The sequence below is a fragment of the Amblyomma americanum genome, chromosome 3 (assembly GCF_052857255.1).
Source record: "Amblyomma americanum isolate KBUSLIRL-KWMA chromosome 3, ASM5285725v1, whole genome shotgun sequence".
Lineage (NCBI taxonomy): Eukaryota > Metazoa > Arthropoda > Arachnida > Ixodida > Ixodidae > Amblyomma > Amblyomma americanum.
The window spans coordinates 133,968,017-133,991,719 of record NC_135499.1 but is presented as its reverse complement, the minus strand read 5'-3'; the positions used below and the strand labels follow the sequence as shown (position 1 = coordinate 133,991,719).

The 23,703-nt window shown below is 48.5% G+C and overlaps 1 protein-coding gene across 1 annotated transcript in view; it reads left to right on the top strand.

The window, feature by feature from the left end:
• Positions 1 to 23,703, top strand: part of LOC144124939 (uncharacterized) — a 130,409-nt gene that overhangs the window by 89,097 nt on the left and 17,609 nt on the right. Inside the window, exon 2 of the mRNA XM_077657904.1 lies at positions 22,779 to 23,013. Coding sequence (XP_077514030.1) covers positions 22,779 to 23,013 — 235 coding nt within the window. The remainder of the gene's footprint in view (positions 1 to 22,778; positions 23,014 to 23,703) is intronic.

The window sequence follows — 23,703 nt, the reverse complement described above, 5'->3', positions numbered from 1 at the left end:
TCGCCATCACGTCCAAAACACGTTACCTGTAGTCACAGTATGTTCGGAATATTAAAACCTTGCACTACAAAATGAGTGGAAATGTTCTCGTTCAATTGGGAACTGCCATGATGCTCAGTTTGCTGAAGCTTCACCCTTTACAGTATAAAGAGATTGGAGCTGTCCTCTTTCATTCGCGATTTTCTACCACCGTTGGCTTTGGCAAATCAGTGAGGCTAGCTTTCATCGTGTCATGGTGTCGCAAGAAAATATCATAGTGTTTGTGGCGAATTGTTTTGGGCGCTCCACTTAATGCCGCTTGTCGGTTTGCATAGCTGTGACATTAGTACTTACTAAGACCGTTATACACCGCTAGATGGCCTTGCTGTCTTCTTTTCATGCATCCCTAGAATTTCCCGAACTCATCGTAGGCTGTACAAACGGCTGCTTTTCATAATAATTCATAACAGCGCTGCATACGACCAGACCGCGGTAGGCGCGGTGACTCTAGTTTTATTCGAAGGGACGCTGATGACGCCGCTAAATTTTACGGATGCCCTGTTTACTTCTTCTCGACTTTCTTGTTTTTAGGATTCCAAGTGTAGCTGGGCGCTGCGTATTCCAAAATGAAATCCTTGCTGAAGTACTCTAGGGTGGTCCCAACGTACTTGTTTCGTCACCAAGCTCTTTCAGTCACGCATCAGTCGAAATTGGCGTACGAATAACAAGGGCTACACTGCAGAGTATTCATTTGCTAATCCTACCGCATAATCCAGCATAATCCAGCATAATCCTACCGGTACTCACCTACGGGGCAGAAACGTGGAGGCTAACGAAAAGAGTTCAGCTTAAGTTAAGGACAACGCAGCGAGCAATGGAAAGAAAAATGATAGGTGTAACGTTAAGAGATCGGAAGCGGGCAGAGTGGGTGAGGGAACAAACACGGGTTAATGACATCCTAGTCGAAATCAAGAGAAAGAAATGGGCTTGGGCAGGGCATGTAATGCGAAGGCAAGATAACCGCTGGTCCTTAAGGGTAACGGAGTGGATTCCAAGAGAAAGTAAGCGTAGCAGGGGGCGGCAGAAGGTTAGGTGGGCGGATGAGATTAAGAAGTTTGCAGGCAAAGGGTAGGGTTAATTGGAGAAACATGGGAGAGGCCTTTGCCCAGCAGTGGGTGTAGTAAGGCTGATGATGATGACACTGCAGAGAACAAATATGGTCCAGGCCTTCCACGGGCCATACCTTACAGGCGCCGGTTACCTTTCGAGAATTGTGACCGGTCTAACTCTAAGTAACCGAGTCTGCGCAGTTTCACCAAGGTGTCGACCCTTTAGGGATAGCGGCTTCGCTAGATCGCCGACTGTCGTCGTGTCCAAGTTCGGTGGAAGGCTTTTCTTGTCACGTTCATATTCTCTGACATGTCCCGAGTGATGGCATTAGTTATGTAGCGCGAATTACCGCGGCACTTTAAGTGGCTTAGTCGCCTGGCAACGCGACTCAGTTAAGCAGATGAACCCGATCCCTCCCCGAGAGCATTCCGCCCAGTTTCCTTGTTACGTCTACCGCGAAGCCTGCGCAGGCCAGATATGCACGGTCACTTGCTCGCTTACGCTGGCTGGATATCGAAAGTGGGGGACGGGGGCGGGGGGGGGGGGGGTGGAGCTGCCGGATGTACGGTGTACAGTTCGGCTACGCGGTGTGTACGGGCATATTGGCTACGACGCCTTCTTGCCTTCTCCCGAGCCACGCCGTAATGAATGCACCCGCGGGCAAATTACGTCTAGAGTCCTATCACGAACAAACGAACCGGCTGGGGATGCGGGACCAGCGCATGGCTTCGCCCTCCCCCGTTCATCCCCATCCTAGCCGCGCGCTCTTTTGTCTGGGGTACGCTAGCGGCGCTCACGTGAAAAATGACGCTTATCCCGCGTACCCCCCCCCCCCCCCCCTTCTGTAGGCTCCTCCGCTTTCCTTTGCTGTATATTTATAATTATCCCTACTCCGACTATGGGCGAGCTGCGTTCCTCCTTTCCCTTGGGATGTTTCTCCCTATGCTCCATCTCCCGCGCACCCTTCCCAACTCCTTTTTTTCCCCTCTCACTAGTTTGCGCTGTCGTTTTCTTCCGTGTTCTTGCTATTCCCCTCTGTTTTGTCCCTCGAATCGTTTTGTCCCTTCGGCTAGGAAAACTAAAGCTACTGATGCCCTCCAAGCTCGTTTCTCTAAAATCGGGTAAGAGCAGGCAAGAAGTGGGAGAGGGCTATTTTTTCAAAAAGGAAAAAAAGAAGACACGAAGGAGCGTCCCTCGTCCCCTGTCCCCAAGTTCCCCAAGCACCGCATTAGAAGGGGAATCTGAGTAGGGTGGAAACGCCTACGCGTCGTGATGAAAAACCATATTTGCAGCAGCGGGAGCCACCCCCGGCCGCAGCCTACCGCACAACCCCCCCTTCTATACCCCGCCTTCGTTCCTCACGTCCTCCCCGAGTTACTCACATTCTTTCGTTTCACATTCGTGCGTTAGCTGTTCCTTTTTCCTTTTCTTTTTTTTTTGTGTTTCAGCCGCTCGGATCCACATCAGGCACCGCGCGTACTCGGACGGGAGAGGGAGGAATAGCTGTGCGGGACGAACGAGGAAACCCAGCACGTCGCCGGCTCAAATGAAGTGACGTTGACGTGTAACGCAAAACTGTAAATGGCACGGCTCTCTCCGTCTATATGGCCTCGGGCACACGCGGGGCGAATGAATAAAGGAGTAGCAGCACGCACGCCGTCTGGGCGGGTGCGTACCAAGCTGTTGTATTGATCAGTCGGCACAGCATGCGTCCCGTTACACGATGCCCGACCAGCCTATGTAGTGTGTTCAGAATGTGCAAGTCGGGCAACTCGTGGACCGCCGATCCCCTTCACCTTTGCTGCTTCGATCTGACGGGGAAGTCATTTAAAGCTCTCGATAGGGTTTTATTTGAGCGTATATATGATTCGAGCGAGCTCAAAAGGCGAGACAGATGGATGATTTAATTTGCTTTTAAATGGAGCCAGCGGAGGAAGACGGAATGAGGCCAACCGAACAAGGGGAACGATTTGACTTCCGGCGCCCTGTATTAATTTTAGGTCCTCGTGTGTAGGCATAATTTCCAGAAGAGCGTTGTCAATGTGGTGTGCTCTGTAGCTGTTTATCCACATAGGAGCAGATAGGGTTATTTCCGGGCAACGGTGAAGAGCCGCTTGGAATCACGTTTTTCCCTAAAGTCCGGCGCAGCGCTAATATTCCGCAATTTCTCGGTTTTCATTATTATTTTCGCGATGGCGCGTGTTTCTTCGCAAGTACATTACTACAAAAAAACTTGCCACTTTCCGTTTCTCAACCGATAAGTTCACCGTGCTAAATTGGCATCTTATTGGGTTCGTTTACCAACTGTGCAAGAGTAGCTGTCACATTAGCAGCGTGACAATGTTCACACCACCGCGCTTGTGCCCCAGCATCAGACGCTTCGCCTGTCAGCATCGGTGTAAGTGAATGAACAACAAAGAAAGCATACCCGGCTTTTTGGTATTGTCCGCCTACGTTGCGGGGAATGCTTTCCCCAGGGGCAACATGGGGTGGATTGTCTCCACTACCTAATGACACGGAGCGGGACTCCCCGGCGCTCTGCGGTGCGCGTTTTTCGTGGTTGCATGGTGATCGATGCGCGTGTTATAGCGTACTACGAGTATAGCTGTCGAGGCTGCCGGCCTGTGCTTGGTTCGCATCCATGCCTGGTGGCAGTGTCGCTCGTGATTATATTCGTGGGTGCATATGCATGCAATGGTCTTTCCCGTATAGTGCGCACGCACACCCTCCAAGTTAATCTTTAGAATGGTGCTTCGCGCTTGAGAAATGCGAACGGGTTGACTGCCTGCTTTCGATTTAGCCCCTAATGCTTGGAATGGACGAGATGAGTGTGCATGCATATGACTCCGATGTCGAGGTCGTACTTGTTAGTAGAGGCCTTCCTCTTGGCTTGACAAGACGATGAGACATGGGAATGTACACCGGATGTCTGCCAACCACAGCCAGTATATGTCTACATTCATGTGCGTCGGGCATACCGGGTGCACTTCAGCGAACACTTTCAAAAATTTTCAAAAATAGCCATTTTGGGTAAAAATATGGCTTTTGCGGCATATTATTACCAGTGTTGGCGGACTTCAGAAAGCCGGTGAATCGTCTTAAGTAGTGAGCTGGCTAACTAATTTTTTACAATTAACTTTTTCACTAGTAAAGTTAAGTGCCTAGTCGCAATTAGAGATTTGTTGCCGGCCGTTAGTAATAGCCATATCAGTTTTTATAATTTCGAGAACGTGATCACCCTTGAAGTGTTGCTTGTTGGGCGAGTTGGTGATCCATAATAATAGAGCAGCGCGTAACAAAACAGGACAAAACCCTACCATACCTTGTAAAAAAATTCTGCACAGGTTGTCGCCTATCTGTGCCAGAATAAAAATAAAAATGTATTGGCTTTTTCAATAGATATCAATGATCTGTTCTACTCCTTGCCACAGGATGAATTGCTGCTGTGTGTTGAGCAGGCTATTGACGCGCTTGGAGCTGTTTCCTTTCAGAACAGTTCTGGAGTGAGTGTGAGTGGGTTTTTAGAATTGCTGGATGCATACCTGCGCTCAACAATGGCTACCTGGGACAAGGGTGTTTACCTGCAAAAGTGTGGAATTTGTATTGGTTCATGTGTTGCGCCTGTTCTCAGCGACATCTTTCTTGTAAAGCATGATAGGATCCTGGAGAAAAGCTTAAGTGGCTCCAAAGTTGTGAAAATTTTTAGATTTGTGGACGATTTTTTAATAATGATTGACAACCCTAACGCAGATTTTTATAAGGACGCTGCTAATGAGCTTGACTCCTTTAAAAGACATTTAACCCCATTAATTCTGGCGCATGAGCTTCCTGACAGGAACTCTATCATGTTCTTAGGTCTTAAATTTCATACTAACCGCATCTGTTGCGGTTATGAACCTCGCGCAAAAAAAAAAGCCTACTGCCAGCGGTATCAGAGCATTCGAAACTGGTAAAAAGAGGCATTATCAAGTACTGCCTGCCAAATGCGCTCAAAAGCTCATGCGAGCACATGATGCAAGAATGCTTGGCATTACAGATTAGACGACTGCCTGATTATAGGTATCCTAGGCCGCTAATTGTTTGTGGCTGAGGGCCTGCTCCAAAAAATGAAAAAAGCACGACGGCTCGACAAGCAGGAAGGCACCAATGAAAAGCAGAATCGAAGGAAAGTAGCTGTCCTCCCTTACATTCATTAGACCTCCCACAACCTTAAGAAAATAGGAAAACGAGCAGGCGTTGAAGTTGTATTTTCAGCGCCCACAAAACTGTCTATGCTTTGGAAGAAGACAAATCCATGCGGGAACCAAGAGAAAAAAAAGATGTTTAATTGACCATCAGAAACGTTTTGTCACTTGTGAAGGGGGTGTTGTCTATCGTGTACCGTTGTCTTGCGGCCATGAGTATATTGGGCAAGCAGGGAGATGTGTAAATAGGAGGTTAAAAGAACGTGACTACAACGTTATTGAGAGCAAATCGGGCCACCTGAGCCAGCACTGTCGCCACTGCAAGATCCAGTCCAAGAAACGGGGCCGTCCAAAGCCGTGCATGTCCCTTTTTAAAAGGAGCCAAATTATCAACCGCCACAATGATAAGCTTGTTAGAGAGATTATTGAGGCTTTGAATATTTCACGTGCAGGCAACAAGTGTGTGAGCGTGGCATCACTGGCACTTTCAGCAAAAGAGCCCACTTATATAAATCGATGGCAACCAGCGAAAGGCTGAGTTGTATAGCTTGTATCAGCTGACCTGATCGCTCTTTCCCATTTCATGCTGTGGTTCATCTATTTATACGTAGCAACGGCAAGAAATAAACAGTTGACAGTTAGCGCTCCTGTTCTGTGTTCCTCTTTTTGTCCTGTTTTGTTACGCGCTGCTCTATTATAGTCACCCTTGACGCTTTGGCTTCTTTGACTAGTTATGCCGATTGCAGTGGTTGCTTTGCCTGCATGTTGTCGAAAGCGCATGTATTTTCGCACGATTCAGCCAGATTTTGTCGTTACACAGTGGCGAGGGTAATAGTTTACGAAATTCTAAAAAAAAACTAATTGTAGATTTGTAGCCGGTTAATAGCCATATCAATCAGTTGCATATCTGTGATAGTTAAGAAGTTAGTTGTCAGAAATTGGTTAACCAGCTTACTACTTAAGACAATTCAACAGCCTTCCGGTGTCCGCCATATTTTTACCCCAAAATTCCATTTTTGCAAATTTTTGAATGTCTTCCCTGAAACACCTATTAGAACAAGTGAAAGGCTGGAAATGAGGCTTTCGGATCTCTTGACGTTTTTTTCTCTCTGCATCCGCTAAGGACTGCCGTTCATTGCTTGTGTGTAATTGGTTGCGAGGCGTTCCGGGACAGCGGTGCCAGGGAACCGTGGTATAGTTGTCTCATGAATCTGACAGACTATCCACATGGTCTTCTCTTTATACATTCTTTTACTCCTTTTGCCTTGGGGCTACCGTACGAATTCCGGGAATTTGATCTCGGGGGGGGGGGGTAAAACTTATCATGGGCTTCCGAGCAGATGTGACTTACTTCTAGTGTTACCCTTCCAGTGTTCTCGAGTGCTCGGCGGCGTGCTCTTTTTCGGAGCCACTCGACCATTGTCGAGGCGTATAAGTGGCACTGAGAAGCTGTCTTCGGCTCTCCAAGCCGTTGCTTGGCAGCCTTTTAAAGCAAAGCATGTTTCGCGGACGAAAGGTGCTTTCTGGGCTGCACTTTCCCTCAAGCGAAGTAGCAGTGATTCTGTCTCATCAGCCAACGTACTTTTCGTCCATGTTGTTGCACAGGATGGCCAACTTTCGTGCAGACTGCGATAATCGGGAGTTGTGTATTTAGCGTGGAAAGGAGTGACCGTCACTCCGCGCATGCGCAGACGGGTCTCTGATCGCGCACGGAGGAGCACGAGGCAGCGTCAAGCAATCCCCACAATTTGGAAATTTTCGCGATTGCAGACTTTCTGAAAAATCCTCGTTTTTTGTTTCTTTTCTGCGTCCTTCATGGGCGAGCGCGTATCGATCGTTGCCGATGTTGCAGGGATGGCGAAAAATAAAAAAAAAGCAGGAAAGGAGCAATCGGCGCTTCTCTTCAGAAAAAAAAGCGCAGTATATGGCATCTAGTGCCTGATTTTATTTTTCGTGCTTTTTGTGTGAGAACTGCTTCTCTCTTTTCTTATTTTGCTTTTCTAAATGTTCACTTCGAACTCGTTCGATCGTTTCGCGTGACGTGGTACGTGGGCTGAACGTTTGCGAAAGCCGACACCGTCGCTGGAATTCATTTTCCGTTGTGCCCTTTCTCGGGGAAGGTCGGGCATGGTGCGAGCGGTGCGCTTTGCTCAGCAAATTTAACGGCCGAGTGGCTTCCCGATGCGCATGCGTTGCGCCCCCCCGTTTTGGTTTTCACGGAGACGGCGTGCTGGCGTTCAGTGCGCGTGGTCGCGCGCACAACTGCTGGGTGCGATAACTTTCTCGCGACGACGGTGCATGGTGCGAGTGGATAAAGAAGGAGGCAGGAAAGAGGCGCGCTAACATCGTACACAGCTACTTCGAAACGGCTCGCGTATTCTTTAGCGGAAAACGTTGTCTGCAGATCGGTCATGCCTGTGTGGCGGTCGAAATCACTTCTGGGCCCTCCACTACGTCCCGCCCTGTAGCCCGGTCTTTGTTTCGCACGTGAAAATCCAATCATAAATCAGTCCTTAACGAGACGAGTGGATTTGGGAACATGCATATTTTTCCGAGGCAAATGTTTGACTGCCTTGTGCGTTTGCATATTCATCGCTAAATTGGCGCAGGCATCTGACTCTTAATGTTTTGACAGTTTTCTTCCCTGCTATTTATAGAATGCGAAACGAATGTAGTTGCTATAAAAGGCTGTACGACAGTGAGAGTGCTATGCGGCAGTGTGCTGGTGTTGCGGCGGAGGTGTATAAAGACGGGGGTGGGGGGACTTTGTGGCGGCGCCTGGTCTCGGGGCGCGCGCTCTCCTGGATGAAGAGGTGTAAGCACGAGCGCCAGTTCAGCGTTTCGAGCCATAAACCAGTTCTGAAGGTTTAAAATCAACAAGAAGCAGTCTACTGGAGGAAGCTGCAAACCGGAACCTTCCCCAATTTACACATCCTTAGCAAAATATTCCCGAACCAATACAGGAACATCTGCCCATGGTGCGGTGCAACACCCACCCTATACCATGTTACTTGGGAATGTGAAAGAAATAAAGCAATCCATGGCTCAGAAAATCCGAGTGCGGAGCGGTGGGAGAGTGTGCTCTCCAGCGGCAGCCCAATCCTCCAAAGAGGATTGGTCATCCATGCCCAGCGACCGGCCAAACTCAGCGGTGCCCATGGAACAGGGGCGCCGACCTCTGCAAGACGGAGGGAGACATCTGCTTGAAGATGAAGACCTCTGTCTGACCGAAAGACCTTGTTAGAGCAATAAAGTGTATCCTATCCTATCCTTGCCCTAAGGTGTGGTCGCGTCCTATGACACTCGTGGTCACGCGGCAGTCTCAGTGACTTCTGCCAAAAGACGCTGCTTGGCACTTCTTGCATCACTCTTTGTTGCTGCTTTCTTTTGGTCACGGTACCTCCCTCTGAGTCTTTTATCAGTACCAATCTGCGAGTTTAAGCAGACGGCAGGATTACCGCTTTACTTCGACCTACAGTCCTCAGTTGCGCAGAAATTAACTGAATTAATTGAATCACTTTACCGAACTGCACTTACGCAATTGAGTGAATTAATTGCTGTAGGGCTGTAGTTAAGGGCTCTGTATTGATATCCGCCGCCTTGGTTTCGTTAACCCTTTCATATACTACGTACAAGTCTGTACAGCGAGCCCACACCTTTACCTAGAGTTGTGCTTCTTTTTTTTTCGTTTTGAATGAGCTTCGCACACTTCATATCGAAACTACAGTGCTTTTTCATGTTTGCAAGCGAGATCAGGAATCATAGTTCTCAAAGCGGCGAGTTCGGCAGCACGTCCTTCACTAATCATGCAAACAAATTTGGTCGCACGTAATGATACATCAGGAAAGATTAGCAGGGGGCGACAGAAAGTTAGCTGGGCGGATGAGATGAAGAAGTTTGCGGGGTTAAGGTGGCCGCTGCTGGCACAGGACAGGGTTAATTAGACAGATGTGAGAGAGGCCCTTGTTTTGAATTGGACGCAGTTAGGTTCATGGTGATGATGATAAATGATATTTTTTGATTTTCTCGATTGCTGCTACATGTGCATCTTCGAGAAAAAAATGTGGCATCGCACGATTTTTCGAGCTCCTATTTAACGATCCCGTTTTTCGATGTCTGTCGCCTGTAGTGTCCGCGAGTCGCGACTTGTGCCAGTATTGGCCATTTACTTGGCTTGCACCGTTTTCTTCGCCCTTTCCTAAGGGCTTGCTTTTCCATCTGTCGAACAGAAGAGAAATATTGCCAAGGAAGGCGACGTTTACCGTACCTTCTTTTTCTCTTATTTCCTTCTAGCTCTAGTGACCCGCGGTAGCGTCCCGGGTTCCTGACCTCCAGCTTAGAGAAAGTTTTCGCGTTCCCCTACCTCTCCCGCTTTGTGTGTTCTTTTCTTTGTTTCTGGCTCCCGGGAGTTCCCAGCTTCCTTTATTCCGGGCCTGAATAATAAATGGCGCAGGTCGTATAACTGGCCGTTTCGGCGGTGGCGTAGTGTTCGCCGCTTATTTCACCCTTGGATCACGGCTTGCGATTCATGATGGTTGTTTTCCACCACCGTGAGGTTCTGCGCGGACGCGCCTTCCCCATCATAACCGTGGCCATCCCTAAATGTGATAGCAGTGGCACTGGTCGCTTTAGGATTTCTCCTCAGCCACATGGTTCTTAGTATAAGCAAGAAAAACAGCTGTGGGACTCAAAGAAGACGTCGGATGTGCCTTCTCGGCACGTCGTTGCGTCTACCGGCCGATTTGGTATGCCCGCCTTCAAGCAGCCTCACCCTGGAGTACCCTACGTTGAACGCTTGACCGGGATCCTGTATCGCCTCACCACCCCCCGACACGCGCACTCCAGTCCAAGCCGCCATTTGTCCACTGCGCTTTCGCAGGCAGTGCTTACGTTTTCTTCTGCGTGTATGCTTTGGCTGCCGTTTACTTCAGGCGCCATGTAATGGCCCCCATCTCATCACTGGACACAGTGACAAGACTTTTACACTCCAAGTAAACCATAGTGACACCGTCGTCTCCTTCGACAACCTCCACCCTGCTTACATCGATGGCAGCGTGCTCCCTTCCTCAGCTGTCATCTCGCTTCTCTTTCCGACCATTCCCAACATGCCCTGCGTCTGCTCTCTTTTATCTCTCCGGTTCGCTGGCACGACTCGGTTTCCAGAGGAGGAGGAGGCCCTGTGATATCACGTCAACGCCGCGCAAAGTCAAGTGGCGAGATCTAGGAAGGCGCACTGAGCGGCTGGAATAAATCAGTTTGCGTGCAGGGTTTGTGGAAGCCACATCTTCGTCTACCCAGCTTTTGAAGCCCGGGTTTTCTTAGACGTTACCAACTAGCTGCATCTGTTAGCTGCCGGTAGCGAACGTCGACACGCAAGCCTAGTAGCGTGAGAGACAGAAGGCTACGTGTTTCAGTCGGCATAATTAGACGCTCGATATGCCCCGAACAATGTGCGCTGGAAGTGGTCGCGACCGACTGCCATCTCTGAAACGAATGCTCCCGTACGACGCACCACGGGGTCAAGCGCACGTAACGCCGAATCGAGCGCGTCTGTTGTCGTTGCTGTCTGGCACGCAGCTTTCCTTTGCTTCTGGTTGCGACCTTGGATCGTCTCCAGTGGTCCGTGAATGGTACGCAGTGCGGGCTGCCCGCACCCGTGTTGCGGGGCGACCGATGGACCGTGCTCTCCGCCGTTCCGCTCGGCCGATGCGGGGGCCACGCGTCAACGGCGGCCACGGCGGGAACGACCGCAGCGCAGCCCTGGTGGATGTAGGAATGAGTAGAAATAACAATAGATGAACCGAGCGCGGTGCTCGAGAGCGCGCGCGCCAGTCTGCGGTGGAGGTGGTAGTAGTAAGAGGTGAGAGGGGCAGCGGAATTCGAACGCCGCGACGTGACCGATTTGCGCTCTTCGGGGATAATGGGGTGACGGACACGCTCTCCTGGGTCCCCCCTCCCCACTAAGCAGCGCCGTGTTGTGTGGTGTAGAGAACCGTGGTAAAACACACGCTTTGGGTCGCGTTAGCGGTGGGCCGGGGCGAATGGATTTAGGGAGTACGTGTCCAGCGAGTGTGGAATGAAATCACCGCTTCCACCCCGCAAAGGTCAGGCGTGCCCGGATTTTAATGGCTCTTGTAGTGGCGACAACTCGTGTCCGAGGCCGGGGGGAGGGGACGGCTGTCTTGTTTTTCCAAAGGCTGGTAAAGTTCATTATAAAGTCTGTCCGCGACCGTCCTGTTTGTACCTTAATGCCCTTGGCGCCGATTAGCAATGTTTTAGCATGGGCTCGATTCATTTTCTTGGTATTTTTTTTTTCAATGAATTGTTCCACTTACCCTTCCTTGTGGCGCTTACTAGGAATGAAAACTTATTAAGGAACGATATAACGCCCTGATTCCAATGAAAGGAGGCAGAACCAACTGTTTTTGTCCGCCCGATACTATGCACCCGCGCACTAGTACTGTCGAGAGCTGACATTAAACGGCGTATGCTGCGTTAAAATAGTTGTTCTATGCTTCTCCTGAGCGTTTCATTACAATCTACCGTCGACTGTAACGCATTAAATTTTCATGGTATACTAGTGATTAACGTGCGCCATCCGTCGGGTACAGTAAGCGGCCTCGCTTTATTTTAATATTTTCGAATGGAGAACAGTGTATCGAATGGAGGAGCGGTGACTTTGTTGACGACGAACGGGAAACTGGGTCGCCCTTTTTGTATTTTACAAATTGATTTCGAATCGATTGCCCTGATCGTTCGATCGGGAGTTGGGCGGGACGGTAATTCTGGTTATTCCGCTTGGAAGGGAACATGCCATGCAAGGCTATAGGTGCCCCTGTATAGCGCTGCAAGCAAACTGCTGGGGGAAGGAAAAGCGGCGTCTACGTTTAAGCAACGTGCATCATTGGTTGCGAGCGACGCTCAGGTTACTAGGCAGCAGAAATATTGACTCGAAGAAAGCCCCGCTGCATGCTGTCGCTGTGTGTAAACGTAGGAATCTCCGGCCAAGCTGATTCGCTGTCTCTGTGCAGCACCGGTGATTTCTGGGTCTTTTTTTTTTCTTTGCAACAAAAAAGGTACCATAAAGCGGAAATGGTATCGGCACTGAATGTTTACACTTCAGAGAGCACGCTGGAGGAACGAAGTTACAATTGTCTGAGTGTACTGACGTGACCGGAAAAGCATTCGTGCAGCACCACGAGTAAATAATACCAGATCATTCCGTGCCAATATTTCTTTCAAAATTGTCACATCCTTTCATTGTTTTTTTTTCGCTTATGAAAAGCGCTGCTTGGGAGCTCTTTGTTTAAGTATTGTGTTTAATCCCTCTGCGGTGTTTTTTTGAACATGTGTGGCAGCTTGACACTTTAATGCGATGGCCATTTCCACGGGTTGGCTTCAGCCTTTTTTCATACAGCATTTAGATGCTGCCGGCCCCAATCTCCCCAATATTGAATCAGTGACTCCTGTTGAGCAATTTCTGACAAAAATTTGGAAATTTGAAAATTGCAAGATACTTTGACAGAAATATTGAAGGTAAGGTCCATTTTTCTGATATGTAGCAAAACCTTTCCTTTAATCTGTTTTCATCGATCGCATCGAACAGCTAAGACTCCCATAGAAAAGCAGGTGGGAACGCTTTTGACGATAAAAAAGACGTTAATACAAAAAAAAATTCAAGACTAATGTTGGTTGATCTGCGGACATATTCATTGTTATAGTGAGATCTTACATTATATGAAAAAGTTGCGTTCACAAAAGGTTTCCCGCTAAAAAATGATTTTGTCCAGAATAATTAGGTATGTGTCTTCACCGTTGATTACGCTGGCCCAATTTTAATTTTCTCTTCCGGTTAAGCGTGCCCATTTATGCATTTATTCCCAGCCTACCTATCGCGACTTCCTACCAGCCCCATTTACACCAGCATCTAGACCGTCTTCTTCATTATGGAGTATGCACCAACCTCGTGTGCTTCTTTCCATACCGGGCATCAAAAAGAAGGCTGATTTATCGTCGACAGCACTAAGACATACAACTCTAGAATATTTGCATGAGAAACACGGACACCGACTGCACGTATACACCGATGGCTCAGTGACCCCTTCCAGTTCTTCGGGCTCCGTGGTCATCCCCGGAAGGAGCATAGTTAAGAAAGTGGAAACATCACACCAGACTTCATCGACCGGTGCAGAACACACTGCTATTCGTGTCGCCATTGAGCATATCAGTGAAGAAACACCCCAGCAATGGTCTGTTTTCACTGATTCAAAGGCAGCCCTCCAAGCATTACAACCTGCTCTTCATCATTGGTCCCATGAACAACTTGTCGCCGAAATACGAGAGCTCCACCACACAGCCACCAACAAAGGACACGGTATTGTTTACCATTGGCTTCCAGGACACAGCGTTATCGCAGGCAACCACCGCGCGGACGAGGCTGGGCGAACTGCTCACCACGAGGGTGATTGTGTGCCCATTCCCATCTCGAGAGCCGACGCAGCGGGTAGGCTTAGACCACTGTCGCGGGACATCACGCTTGCCTCGTGGAATTCAGGTCAATTCTCGCACTCGCGTTTAAAAACCTTGGACACAGATCTGAAGCTTCGGCTTCCATCTGACCTACCACGACGTGAAGCAACTTTGTGGTGTCGCCTGTGGCTTAGTGTAGCTTTCACCAAGCACTGCTCCTTTTTATAGTGTAGCTTTCACCACACTGCTCCTTCTTAAAAGGTATGACTGACAGCCCTGCATGTGCCATCTGCGGGTGTGATGAGACAATAGCCCACATTCTTTGTGAATGGCCTGCCTACAGCGCCGAACGACAGTCTCTCTGCCGTGGACTGGAGCATCTATACCTGCGCCCACTGACGGAAACGAAGATTCTCGGCCACTGGCCGCGGCCGTCGTCGGCGGTGAAGGCCTCCAAGGAATTGCTCCGCTTTTTGAAGACTTCTGGTCTGCACGAAAGGCTGTGACTTTACTGAACGCTGTGACTTTACATGTAGACTTTCATTTCCTGCATCTTTCTTTTCTCCATCTTTTTCTCCCCTGAAGGAAATGGCGCAGTATCTGTCTCATATATCGCTGGACACCTGAACCGCGCAGTAAGGGAGGGATAAAGGAGGGAGTGAAAGAAGAAAGGAAGAAAGAGGTGCCATAGTGGAGGGCTCCGGGATATATTCGACCACCTGGGGATCTTTAACGTGCACTGACATCGCACAGCACACGGGCGCCTTAGCGTTTTGCCTCCATAAAGACGCAGCCGCCGCGGTCGGGTTCGAACCCGGGAACTCCGGATCAGTAGCCGAGCGCCCTTCTCGTTCACATCGAAATCACCATTTAATCCTGTATGTGGGGACGCTCAATGCTGTAATTTATTGCAACAGGCACTAACTAGTTATTGGTCCAAGCCCATAAACGTTGCTGTGATTAGGATTTTGAAGTCATCAGTTGCTCTCATAGATAAGGGGTGATGATGCACTGATGACCGGTAGTTCATCGTCGTGTGCTTTTCTCCTAAACATACCTAGTTTTCGTGGCTGCATCACATGTTATCACGCAACTTCACCACCTGAGCAGCAAGAGTTGCACAGCAGGAGTTGCACAGAAGGTGTTGCACTGTATAGGAGTCAACAACGGAATCCTTGGAACTTGGCACGAGCAGCTAATACCTTAGCGGCAACGCTAAAGACTAGAGGACCTTGGTAATCGGGACAGCGTGGAGGCGGGCTAGTCATCACGGGGGCCACCGTTCCATCCATAAAAGGCACCATTAGGGCAGTCATTACGAGAGTCCTTAGGCCGCTAGAGTCACGAAGCGTCATTTCCCATTAGTGTACATGTATCCGCTCTGTGTCTTGAGTTTAGATTCCTTTTTCAGGAGCGCCATCAGTGTTTTTGCAGCCCTTTAGTTTTTCCTGCGTTTAACGCACGTGCGGGATTCTTCGATCACCTCTGTCGCGTCTCTACCATTCGCTCGCTTCATTGTCCTTCTTCAATAAAAAAGAAAAAAAAGTAATCGATATCGCCTCGCGGTGCAGTCAGTATATCACTGTGCTTCATCGTTGCGGACATTACGGCGTTACTTTCGGTCGGGGGTCTGCACGTCGGTCAGTTTTAATTGGACGCCTGAATTTCATAGAGGTCCTTATTCCATCAACGGCCCAATTGGCGCAAGTTAAAGAGACACTGAGGACAATTTTATTCCATTATTGTTCTCAGTACAAATAATAAAAATCGAGTTTCTGTCTTCTTCTGAGAACGTTAGCTATTTTCCGGCAGCGAAAGACCAATTTTAAGCTGAGAAAATTGAATTTAGAAATTGCCTCGCCATTCGATTCAATCCCGTAACGTTTACATGGAGGGCTGGTCGCCGTCGTTTTGAAGTGAATAGTGGAGTAGCATAGCCTCCGGGATCCGCTGAGAAATTAATTGTCGACGCACGCATTTTACTTGCGATGTTTGGCGGTCGACACCTGTATTTTCCCAGTGTCCATTCAAAAGGAGGTAACTCATTCCGACGTACAGCAAGACCTGTCATCATCGGACAGCTGTACATGAAGTGCGTAAGTTCAGTTTTTGGAAGCAGTTTTAAACCTTCATGGACCGCTGGCTTAAGTGCTAAGTTACTGCCGCTTTTTTGAACGCATAAAAACGTTTCCACCTACTGTGTGCTCGCAGCTGGCATCTTCGTTTCCCACGCGTGTTCGATGCTTTCCGACATTATTGGGATAGTTAATTTCCGAAGCAGGAACTCAACTACTTTTTTCGTGGCAAGATGCTTGAATTGAGTGTGCGCAAACATCTCGCTTTCAGTGCGCGCCACTCAGACGGGATCAGTGCAACAAAATCTTTCCAGAAAGTTCACTTTTATGCAGTCGTCGCCAGAATGTTTCAGCAAAGCGTATAGGTCGACTTAAAGAAAACAAAAACAAACAAAAAAATTAAGCCTCCCATATAGCTTGAATGCACTTTTGCGTAGCTCTCCAGCTTATACGGCTATGCGTGAAGCGAGCGTCGAGCCTCTTACTCTCAGCACTCTCGGGTGGCATGAGCTTTTCTGGCGCAGCTAACGAAGTGGTTGTAGAAAGAGATCGTTTTAATTTTCAACTACATGCGCTGTCCTCGTGATTCTATAAGAGCCAAAAAGAAAGATAGACGGTACAGAATGGACCAAATTCCGAACTGTCGCCGCGGCGGTGTTTCAGAGAGTCCGTGGCGTGCCATGGCGTCCCCAAAATAGGGAGACATTGACGGAAGGGGGGGGGGGGGGGGGCACATAGCAGAATTCCCGGTGCGAGCCTGTTGGGGTGGGCACGCAAGCGGCGGCTGTATAAGATGGCCGCGTGGCCTGTCTACGCGCAATCGTAACCCGGCCCGCCGTGTGCCGCCGGTGACGGGCCAGATCGATGGGCTGCTGCTGCAGGAGGCTCTTGGGAAGCGGTCGGGGCTGATCTCGTGGGGGCCTGTGGCAGAGAGACGTGCGCGGGATACGAGCGAAGTAGAGAACGAATCTGCGGCGCTGATAAGGAGCCGCCGGCCAGAACTACACGGGATGGAGACGAAACAGCGGGAAAAGGAAGGGAATTAAGGAAAGACCCGCCGCTGTTGCCCAGCTGTTGTTTCTCCGAAAGGAGCGGTATGGTATAGGAAGGACGCTTTATCTGCAGGCAGGAAAAGTTGGATAGCAGTGTCAGCCGTAGTTTTGCGTCATGCTGGGGTGCACTTCGGAGCACCAAGTATGGGAAGTGAAAACAATAAAATTGAATAAAAAGAAACAGGAGCAAGTTTCTTTGTAAGGTCATAGATCTTTTCTCTTGTTGTTGTTCTGATGCTACTCGCTTCATTTTCTGTGTGCACCTTGATCTTGCCACTCGACGTTTACATAAGCAACGAACTATGTGAAGCCAAATCAGTGTACGGAATTAAAATGGTTGAATAGATTTTTTAAAAATAAATTGGTTCTTACTTTCATTGCCTCAATTCCCCACGCCTCGTGTTTTATGTGCGCCTCTTGATCGTGGCACATAATTTTGAAAGGCAACGTCGCTAGGAATATTGTGCTACGCCTTTGTCTCTCCGCATGTTTTTATCCTTGGTTAGGGCTTTCCTGAGCACATCGTAGCGCGGAAGCAGTTGTGCACAGGCTGCCTTTGCACCCGTTGCTGCTGGTACAGTCTGGGACAAAAGTCTCTGGACCAGGTGTACCACAAACGAAGCCGATACCTCGACTATTACACGGCGGCTGTAGACCACACTTTTGGAGGTGAAAGTCAAAATTTCGTTCTTTCACCTCTGGAAGTGTGGTCTTTAGCCGGCATTTTAATAACCGAGCTATAAACTTCGGTAACAGAACGCGCGACCCAGATACTTTTGTCCCCGACTATACGTGTTTGCTCCGGTCCTCGACTTCATTAATTCACTTTTTTGTGTGGTATTCCAAGCTTTATTTTGTTAGCGTGACAGCATAAGCATGGGGCCCGCCTCAATGTCACACTGTCGACCTTAAAATCTTGGTCTCAAAGTGTCGACTGCTCACGGCGCGCCCCAATCTTGTTTCCCGTCCTTGCACGGTAGACTGGCAGTGAGTGAATCCGCAATGTGAACTGTACCGGCTTCACGAAGCAAGACTGAAGCAAACGCGCCAAAGACCGCTTTTCGCGCACCTTTTAGCGTTTGTATCCGGTTTGGAGACGTTTCGAAGTCTCGACATTGTCGCCAACTGATATCGCGCTGCTACCTCCGCGACGCGGGCTGTTCCTCCTTAGTATGGTTCACGCGAGCATTGGGAGAGCACGCCGTGGCGTTTTTTTTTTCCTTGAAGAACCCTTAGGTTGCATGTAATTCTGCTGGATCGAGTAGTACATACATGACATCACAGAGGAAGCATGGCGCGCTCCGTAACAATGGAAACATTTCAAAGGGAATCCGGAAGTTTTATTTTGAGGCAGCCTTCTGGATACGTTCCCGAAAGAATTGTGCAGCATAGTCTTTTTCTTCAGACATGAAGAGTTACAAGAACCTTCAGTTCCTTTTGGAGCGCTTAGGGCACATCTGCATACGTCTGTACACATCTGTATTAAATTTCTCGCACAAAACAAAAAACTAGCAAATGTTTAGCGCTTGTTAAGCCTAGTGATACGAGCGAAAGCTCCATTCAGCATGATTACGCATGGTTTGGCGCCGGAGTCTCTTCGACGTGCGCCTCATTCATGGCGAGACTGAGCGACCGAGTTCCAGCGAAGCAGCTGTTATACCCTCTGCTTGTCACGTGGTGCAGCAGCGGCGCCTCTCCACAGCGAGTCACGTGGTATGACGTCACTTGTCGCACCTCCGATCCTCCTGGTCAAGGTCAAACGCGCACCAAACTTGACCTTGGCAGCTGTCGCGCAAAGAGTAGAGCTTTCGCTCTAATAAATAAAACGCAGTGGTGTAACCAGTTCTGTTTAGGCACTGAGTTTAATGAAGGATTGGTAAAAATGGCAAAAACTAAATTATAAAATTCTATCTTCATAACTCGGTACCTTAATTCGCGGCCAGAATACATACTGAAACTCTTTAAACCGCGTGGCGTCCGCACATGTAGACGACGTAGCCTGCGGTGCACTTCAGCTTGTATTGGCGCTAGCGTGTGCCCTCCCTGGAGATTGTTACAAACAACCAATATCTCTCAAGAGAAAAGTGTACAGCAGCACGATCTTACCAATACTCACAAACGGGGCGAAACCTGGAGTCAAACGAAAAGGGTTCAGCTCAAGTTAAGGACAACGCTACGAGCTATGGAAAGAAAAACGACAGGTTTGACGTTGAGAGACCGGAAGCGGGCAGAGTGGGTGAGGGAACAAACGCGTATTAATGACACCGTAGTCGAAATCAAGAGGAAGAAATAGGCTTGGGCAGGGTATGTAATGCGAAGGCAAGATAACCGCTGGCCCTTAAGGGTAACGGAGTGGATTCCAAGAGAAGGCAACAGCAGAAGGGGGTGGCAGAAAGTTAGGTGGGAGGATGAGATTAAGAAGTTTTCGGGCATAGGGTGGGCGCAGCTGGCAAAGGACATGGTTATTTCGAGAGATACGGGAGAGGCCTTTGCCCTTCAGTGGGCGCAGTCGGGCTGATGATAATGATAGTGACTGCTGACGCTTGAGCCTTGATTAAAATTGTGCCGGCAGCCTATTACGGCTGACCCGAAGCAGCACTTAGCTGGTCGGAGCATTCAATGCGAACAAAGCTGACAGAGTCACAGGTGACTGTAATACCATTTACATGACTTTCGCAAACTACTTGTAAATGAAATATCTATACGCAGTTTCAAATATCGGATGCCATTTAACGTCTTTTAAACGCACCAGCAGGTGCATATATCTTTGTATCTGTTTTCGTCACGCACGTTCATATATGTAACAGCAAAGTATCGGAGTTGTAGTGGTTTCAGCAACTTAGTATAAATATTAGCGAGAGCAGTGATAATTAATGAATAAACGCTGTCATTGCGCCGGCAGCTCTAAATACTTCCATTATATTTCCGCTTGGCTGCCGCTTGAAACTTTAAGCTTAAGACAGGCAAACAAATCTATCAATTTTTCCGAGCACCTGAAAGCCGTTTTTCTGACAGCAGGGATTTTAATGCTGTAAGATTAGAAGAGGGATTACTCTGAAATTGCGCATATTTCATTACATAGTAAGAGGTTCAGCGTAGCGTTTAATGGAGCGTCTCGTAGCGATATAATCATCCACTTAGCTTGTTATAGACTTATATTTGTCTGTGTAGCTTACTAGCTTGGGAGGCTTTTTTTTTAAATATCACACAAGTCTGCGACACGTTATAAGGCCACCTTCAGGTAATCCACCTTCAATATGTTACCGAACGCAACAGTTCTCTACATTCAAAATACCTATGTAATCACGACTGACTCAAGAGACAAAGAACAAAAATAGAATTCGTGGGTGTTATAGTACGCGGACCAACATTGTAGGGATGTTTACGGCGTTTGCTCAAGAAATGAAGAGCGTTGTTCCTAGCTGTGGCAGTTTCCAAGGGGAGTGTTGCAACCGTAGTTTCAAATGTTCAATACGCAAGTGCCGCGTCTGTTACGTTCCGCACTTTCATTTGTTCCGCCCGAACAAATAACGTCCCATACACGGAAAGCGATTTTTCCGGTCGAACCGGAACGACACGCCTTTTTCAGTCAATAAGGAACTATTCGATTTGCCTTTCGGCTGCTTCGTTGGAAAGAAATACGGTAGTTTCTGTACCCAATGTTTGTCGCATGCCAAGCCAGGCCGATCGGTTTTTTGAGAACGCGCGCAGTACGTGGTCTGAGTTTTCCTTGAGTCGATGAACATCATTTCGTGAAAGGGCATTGTACTGACGAAATGTGTTCCGAGCCTTCAATGATATATAGTAGAGAGTGGGACCGAAATCTTCTCAAAATGCACGGAGGCCGGCAGGGGAAAAACATTTAACTTTCGCTAGCCAATCCCATTTGAGATTGACCTGTGATGCGAAGATAATTCTATCGACAAATGCGATGTGCGCTGCAACGGTGGATCGCATGAATGTAGTGATTGGAGCGAAAGTGAATTGAAAAGCAGGCTGTGCACTTATCTCTAGGTGCTACGGCTCCGGAAAAATGCGAGGCACCTTTCCCAACCGAGGCAAAAAGGGTGGAATTGGACACTCAGCGTTATCCGGTTTGTGTTCAGCATTACGAACCAGGCAGGGCCACGATGTAAGTCGAGAACAGCAACAAATGTATTCTGAAGAATACGCACAAGGAAGATTAAGAATGTCAACGTAACTAAGAGAGCATGATGAGCGCGTATTTACATTCGATCGGAGTACATCCTTACTTAACGTAAATTAACCTCGCTCAAAACTGATCATTTTGTCTCGTACCTGGTTGGGGCCCCTTCGCCATCGGAAAGAAATAGATCACAAACAGAAAAAGAGACGCGTACGCCCTTACTTCTGTACTGTCAGGGGTCACCTTGAATGATAGAAAAGAAAAAATACAAGGAAAAAAAGCTTTGCATATACCCTCTTCTTTATGCGGTGGTTGACCAGAAGAAAGACGAAAGACTAATACCGCGTGCCCGTTTATATGCACGAAAGACAGAACGGCACCACAGAGTTTAATTGGTACACAGGTGTTAAAGAACACAGGAAGACTAAATATGTTTCATTAAACAAGTCATTGTAAATGCACAAATGCTCCCACTTTTGTGACAGTGGGCTTCGCTGATTTATTTTCAATATGTGGTTTTTTCCCTTAATTTTTGTGTGACGCGCCGCAGTGGCTCACTGGCTTTCGACTGGTGGTCACAAGGTCACGGGTTTGACCTCTGCCGCGGCGGTGTAAATAGATGCAGGCGAATATAAAAACGCCCGTATGTTGTGCAATGTCGACGCACGTTGAAGAATTCCCTCTATGGCATAAATTAATCCGGAGCTCTCCACTTCGGAGTCCCTCGAAGCCCACGAGTCCCACAGGGACGTTAAACCCCACGTACCAATATCAATACTGAATTTTTGTCTGCCTCATTCCCGTTCCGACGTACTTTTTTTTTTTTACTCTGATAACAAAACGAGTTCATAAGCGCGGAGTTCAAAATTTCACAAGCACGGAAGTGCTTATAACTCCGCCATTTAATATACGCGCTCCGAAATTCGGTCATAAATTGTGGAACGCTTAAGACACTCAAAAAGAAGTCATTAAAAACGTATTGGGTCGAACAGCGCGGTCGGATGAAAGACAAACAGAAGAAGGAAACAACACAGACGAGCTCTCGTTGCTTCCTTCCTCTATCATTCGTCCGGCTGCGCTGCTCCACCCAGTGTGCGGCTATACCAACTCGCCCTAATTTCCACCCTATATACTACAGCTTAATATCATTACAAGTGTGATAGGAGGATTTTAATGGGGTTAAACTGAAAGTGCGAAAGCACGTGTTCAGGCCGATTCATTTGTGTTTACTTTAACACGAGGCGTGGTCGGCTTTGGCGATAGCATGGTGCTCTCGTGCAGTGGTCAACGAAGCTGATCTGTTCGCGCCGCGGCAGGTTCGAAACCCAGCCGCGGTAATATTTTATTTCTCCTGGTTGGCCAAGGTCACCCTCAAGGCCAATCTTTGCCCGATGTTCTTCTTTGGAACCGTGTTAAGTAAGGTCATCGTCAGCTTCAGAAAGATTTTCGGTGTTGATTAGTGCTTCCGCACTAAAACAGGTGTTTTAATAGCTGGCTGCCGAATTGGCATGCACCATTTAAAATGCTGGAAAGCATTCGACTAATGACACTTATTGGATGACATCCAGTTGGCGCGATGCTTGTCTTGCAAAATCGAAAAGGAAATCAAGAGCCGCAAGTACAACAGTTATCGTGGAATAAAAACATGTTGAAACAAGCTCGCTGAACGTACTTGTGTTTGGTCAGGTATACATTCATCGGCGGCGGCTATGTTTACTTACATGTTTCGTTTTTTTTCTTTCCTTTTGCCTTCCCCTCGCAGTGAACATGAGTTCGCCGAACGTGGCGGTGAACGCGCTCATCCTGGTGTTCCGTTCGACTGCCGGCGACACCGACGAACCGCAGGGCTACTTCGACCAGTGGTCCGACTCCCTGCGGGCGCTGCAGTGCGAGGGCGGCCCACCGAACGCGCTCACCAATAAAGACCTGTCCGGGAAGCAGGAGCTCTGGTTCTCCTGGATGCCGCCCGACCTGCCGGACATTGACGTCGCCCTCAAGTATGTTTCCCTGTCCCGTGTGTAGAGCCTTGTATCGTCTACATTCAGAAACGGAACTTACGAACTGGAACTGAGAGCGGTGTTACCATCACAAGTCCGTCTCACGCACTTACAGTACTTCGAGAGCTGCGCGTTGAACAGAACAAGGGAGTCATTGCGGCTTACATTTATTTTGACTAAATGAATGGCTGATTTTAACAAGCTGCAACCTTAACTGTATATCCTTAACGCTCTACGAAGTCTCTTCAAAGCGTGAGAGTGTGTGTGTCTGTTTTGTGTGTTGTGTTGTGTGTGTTGTGTTGTGTGTGTTGTGTTGCGTGTGTTTTGGTGCGTGTGTTGTGTTGCGTGTGTTGTGTCGCGTGTGTTGTGTGGCGTGTGTTGTGTGGCGTGTGTTGTGTCGCGTGTGTTGTGTGTGTGTGTGTGTGTTGTGTTTGTGTGTTTTGTGTGTTGCGTTGCGTGTGTTGCGTTGCGTGTGTCGTGTTGCGTGTGTCGTGTTGCGTGTGTTGTGTTGTGTGTGATGTTGTGTGTGTTGTGTTGTGTATGTGTGTGTGTGTGTGTGTGAGGGGGGTGACATATTGGGTTCTTTTAGGTTCACCCGGGCTTGGAAAGAAAATAGGGGACGTGAGCGGGTCAGTGTGCGCTCGCTTCCATACCCGGTCATATTTCCCTGTTGCGCTGGAGGAACGCGCC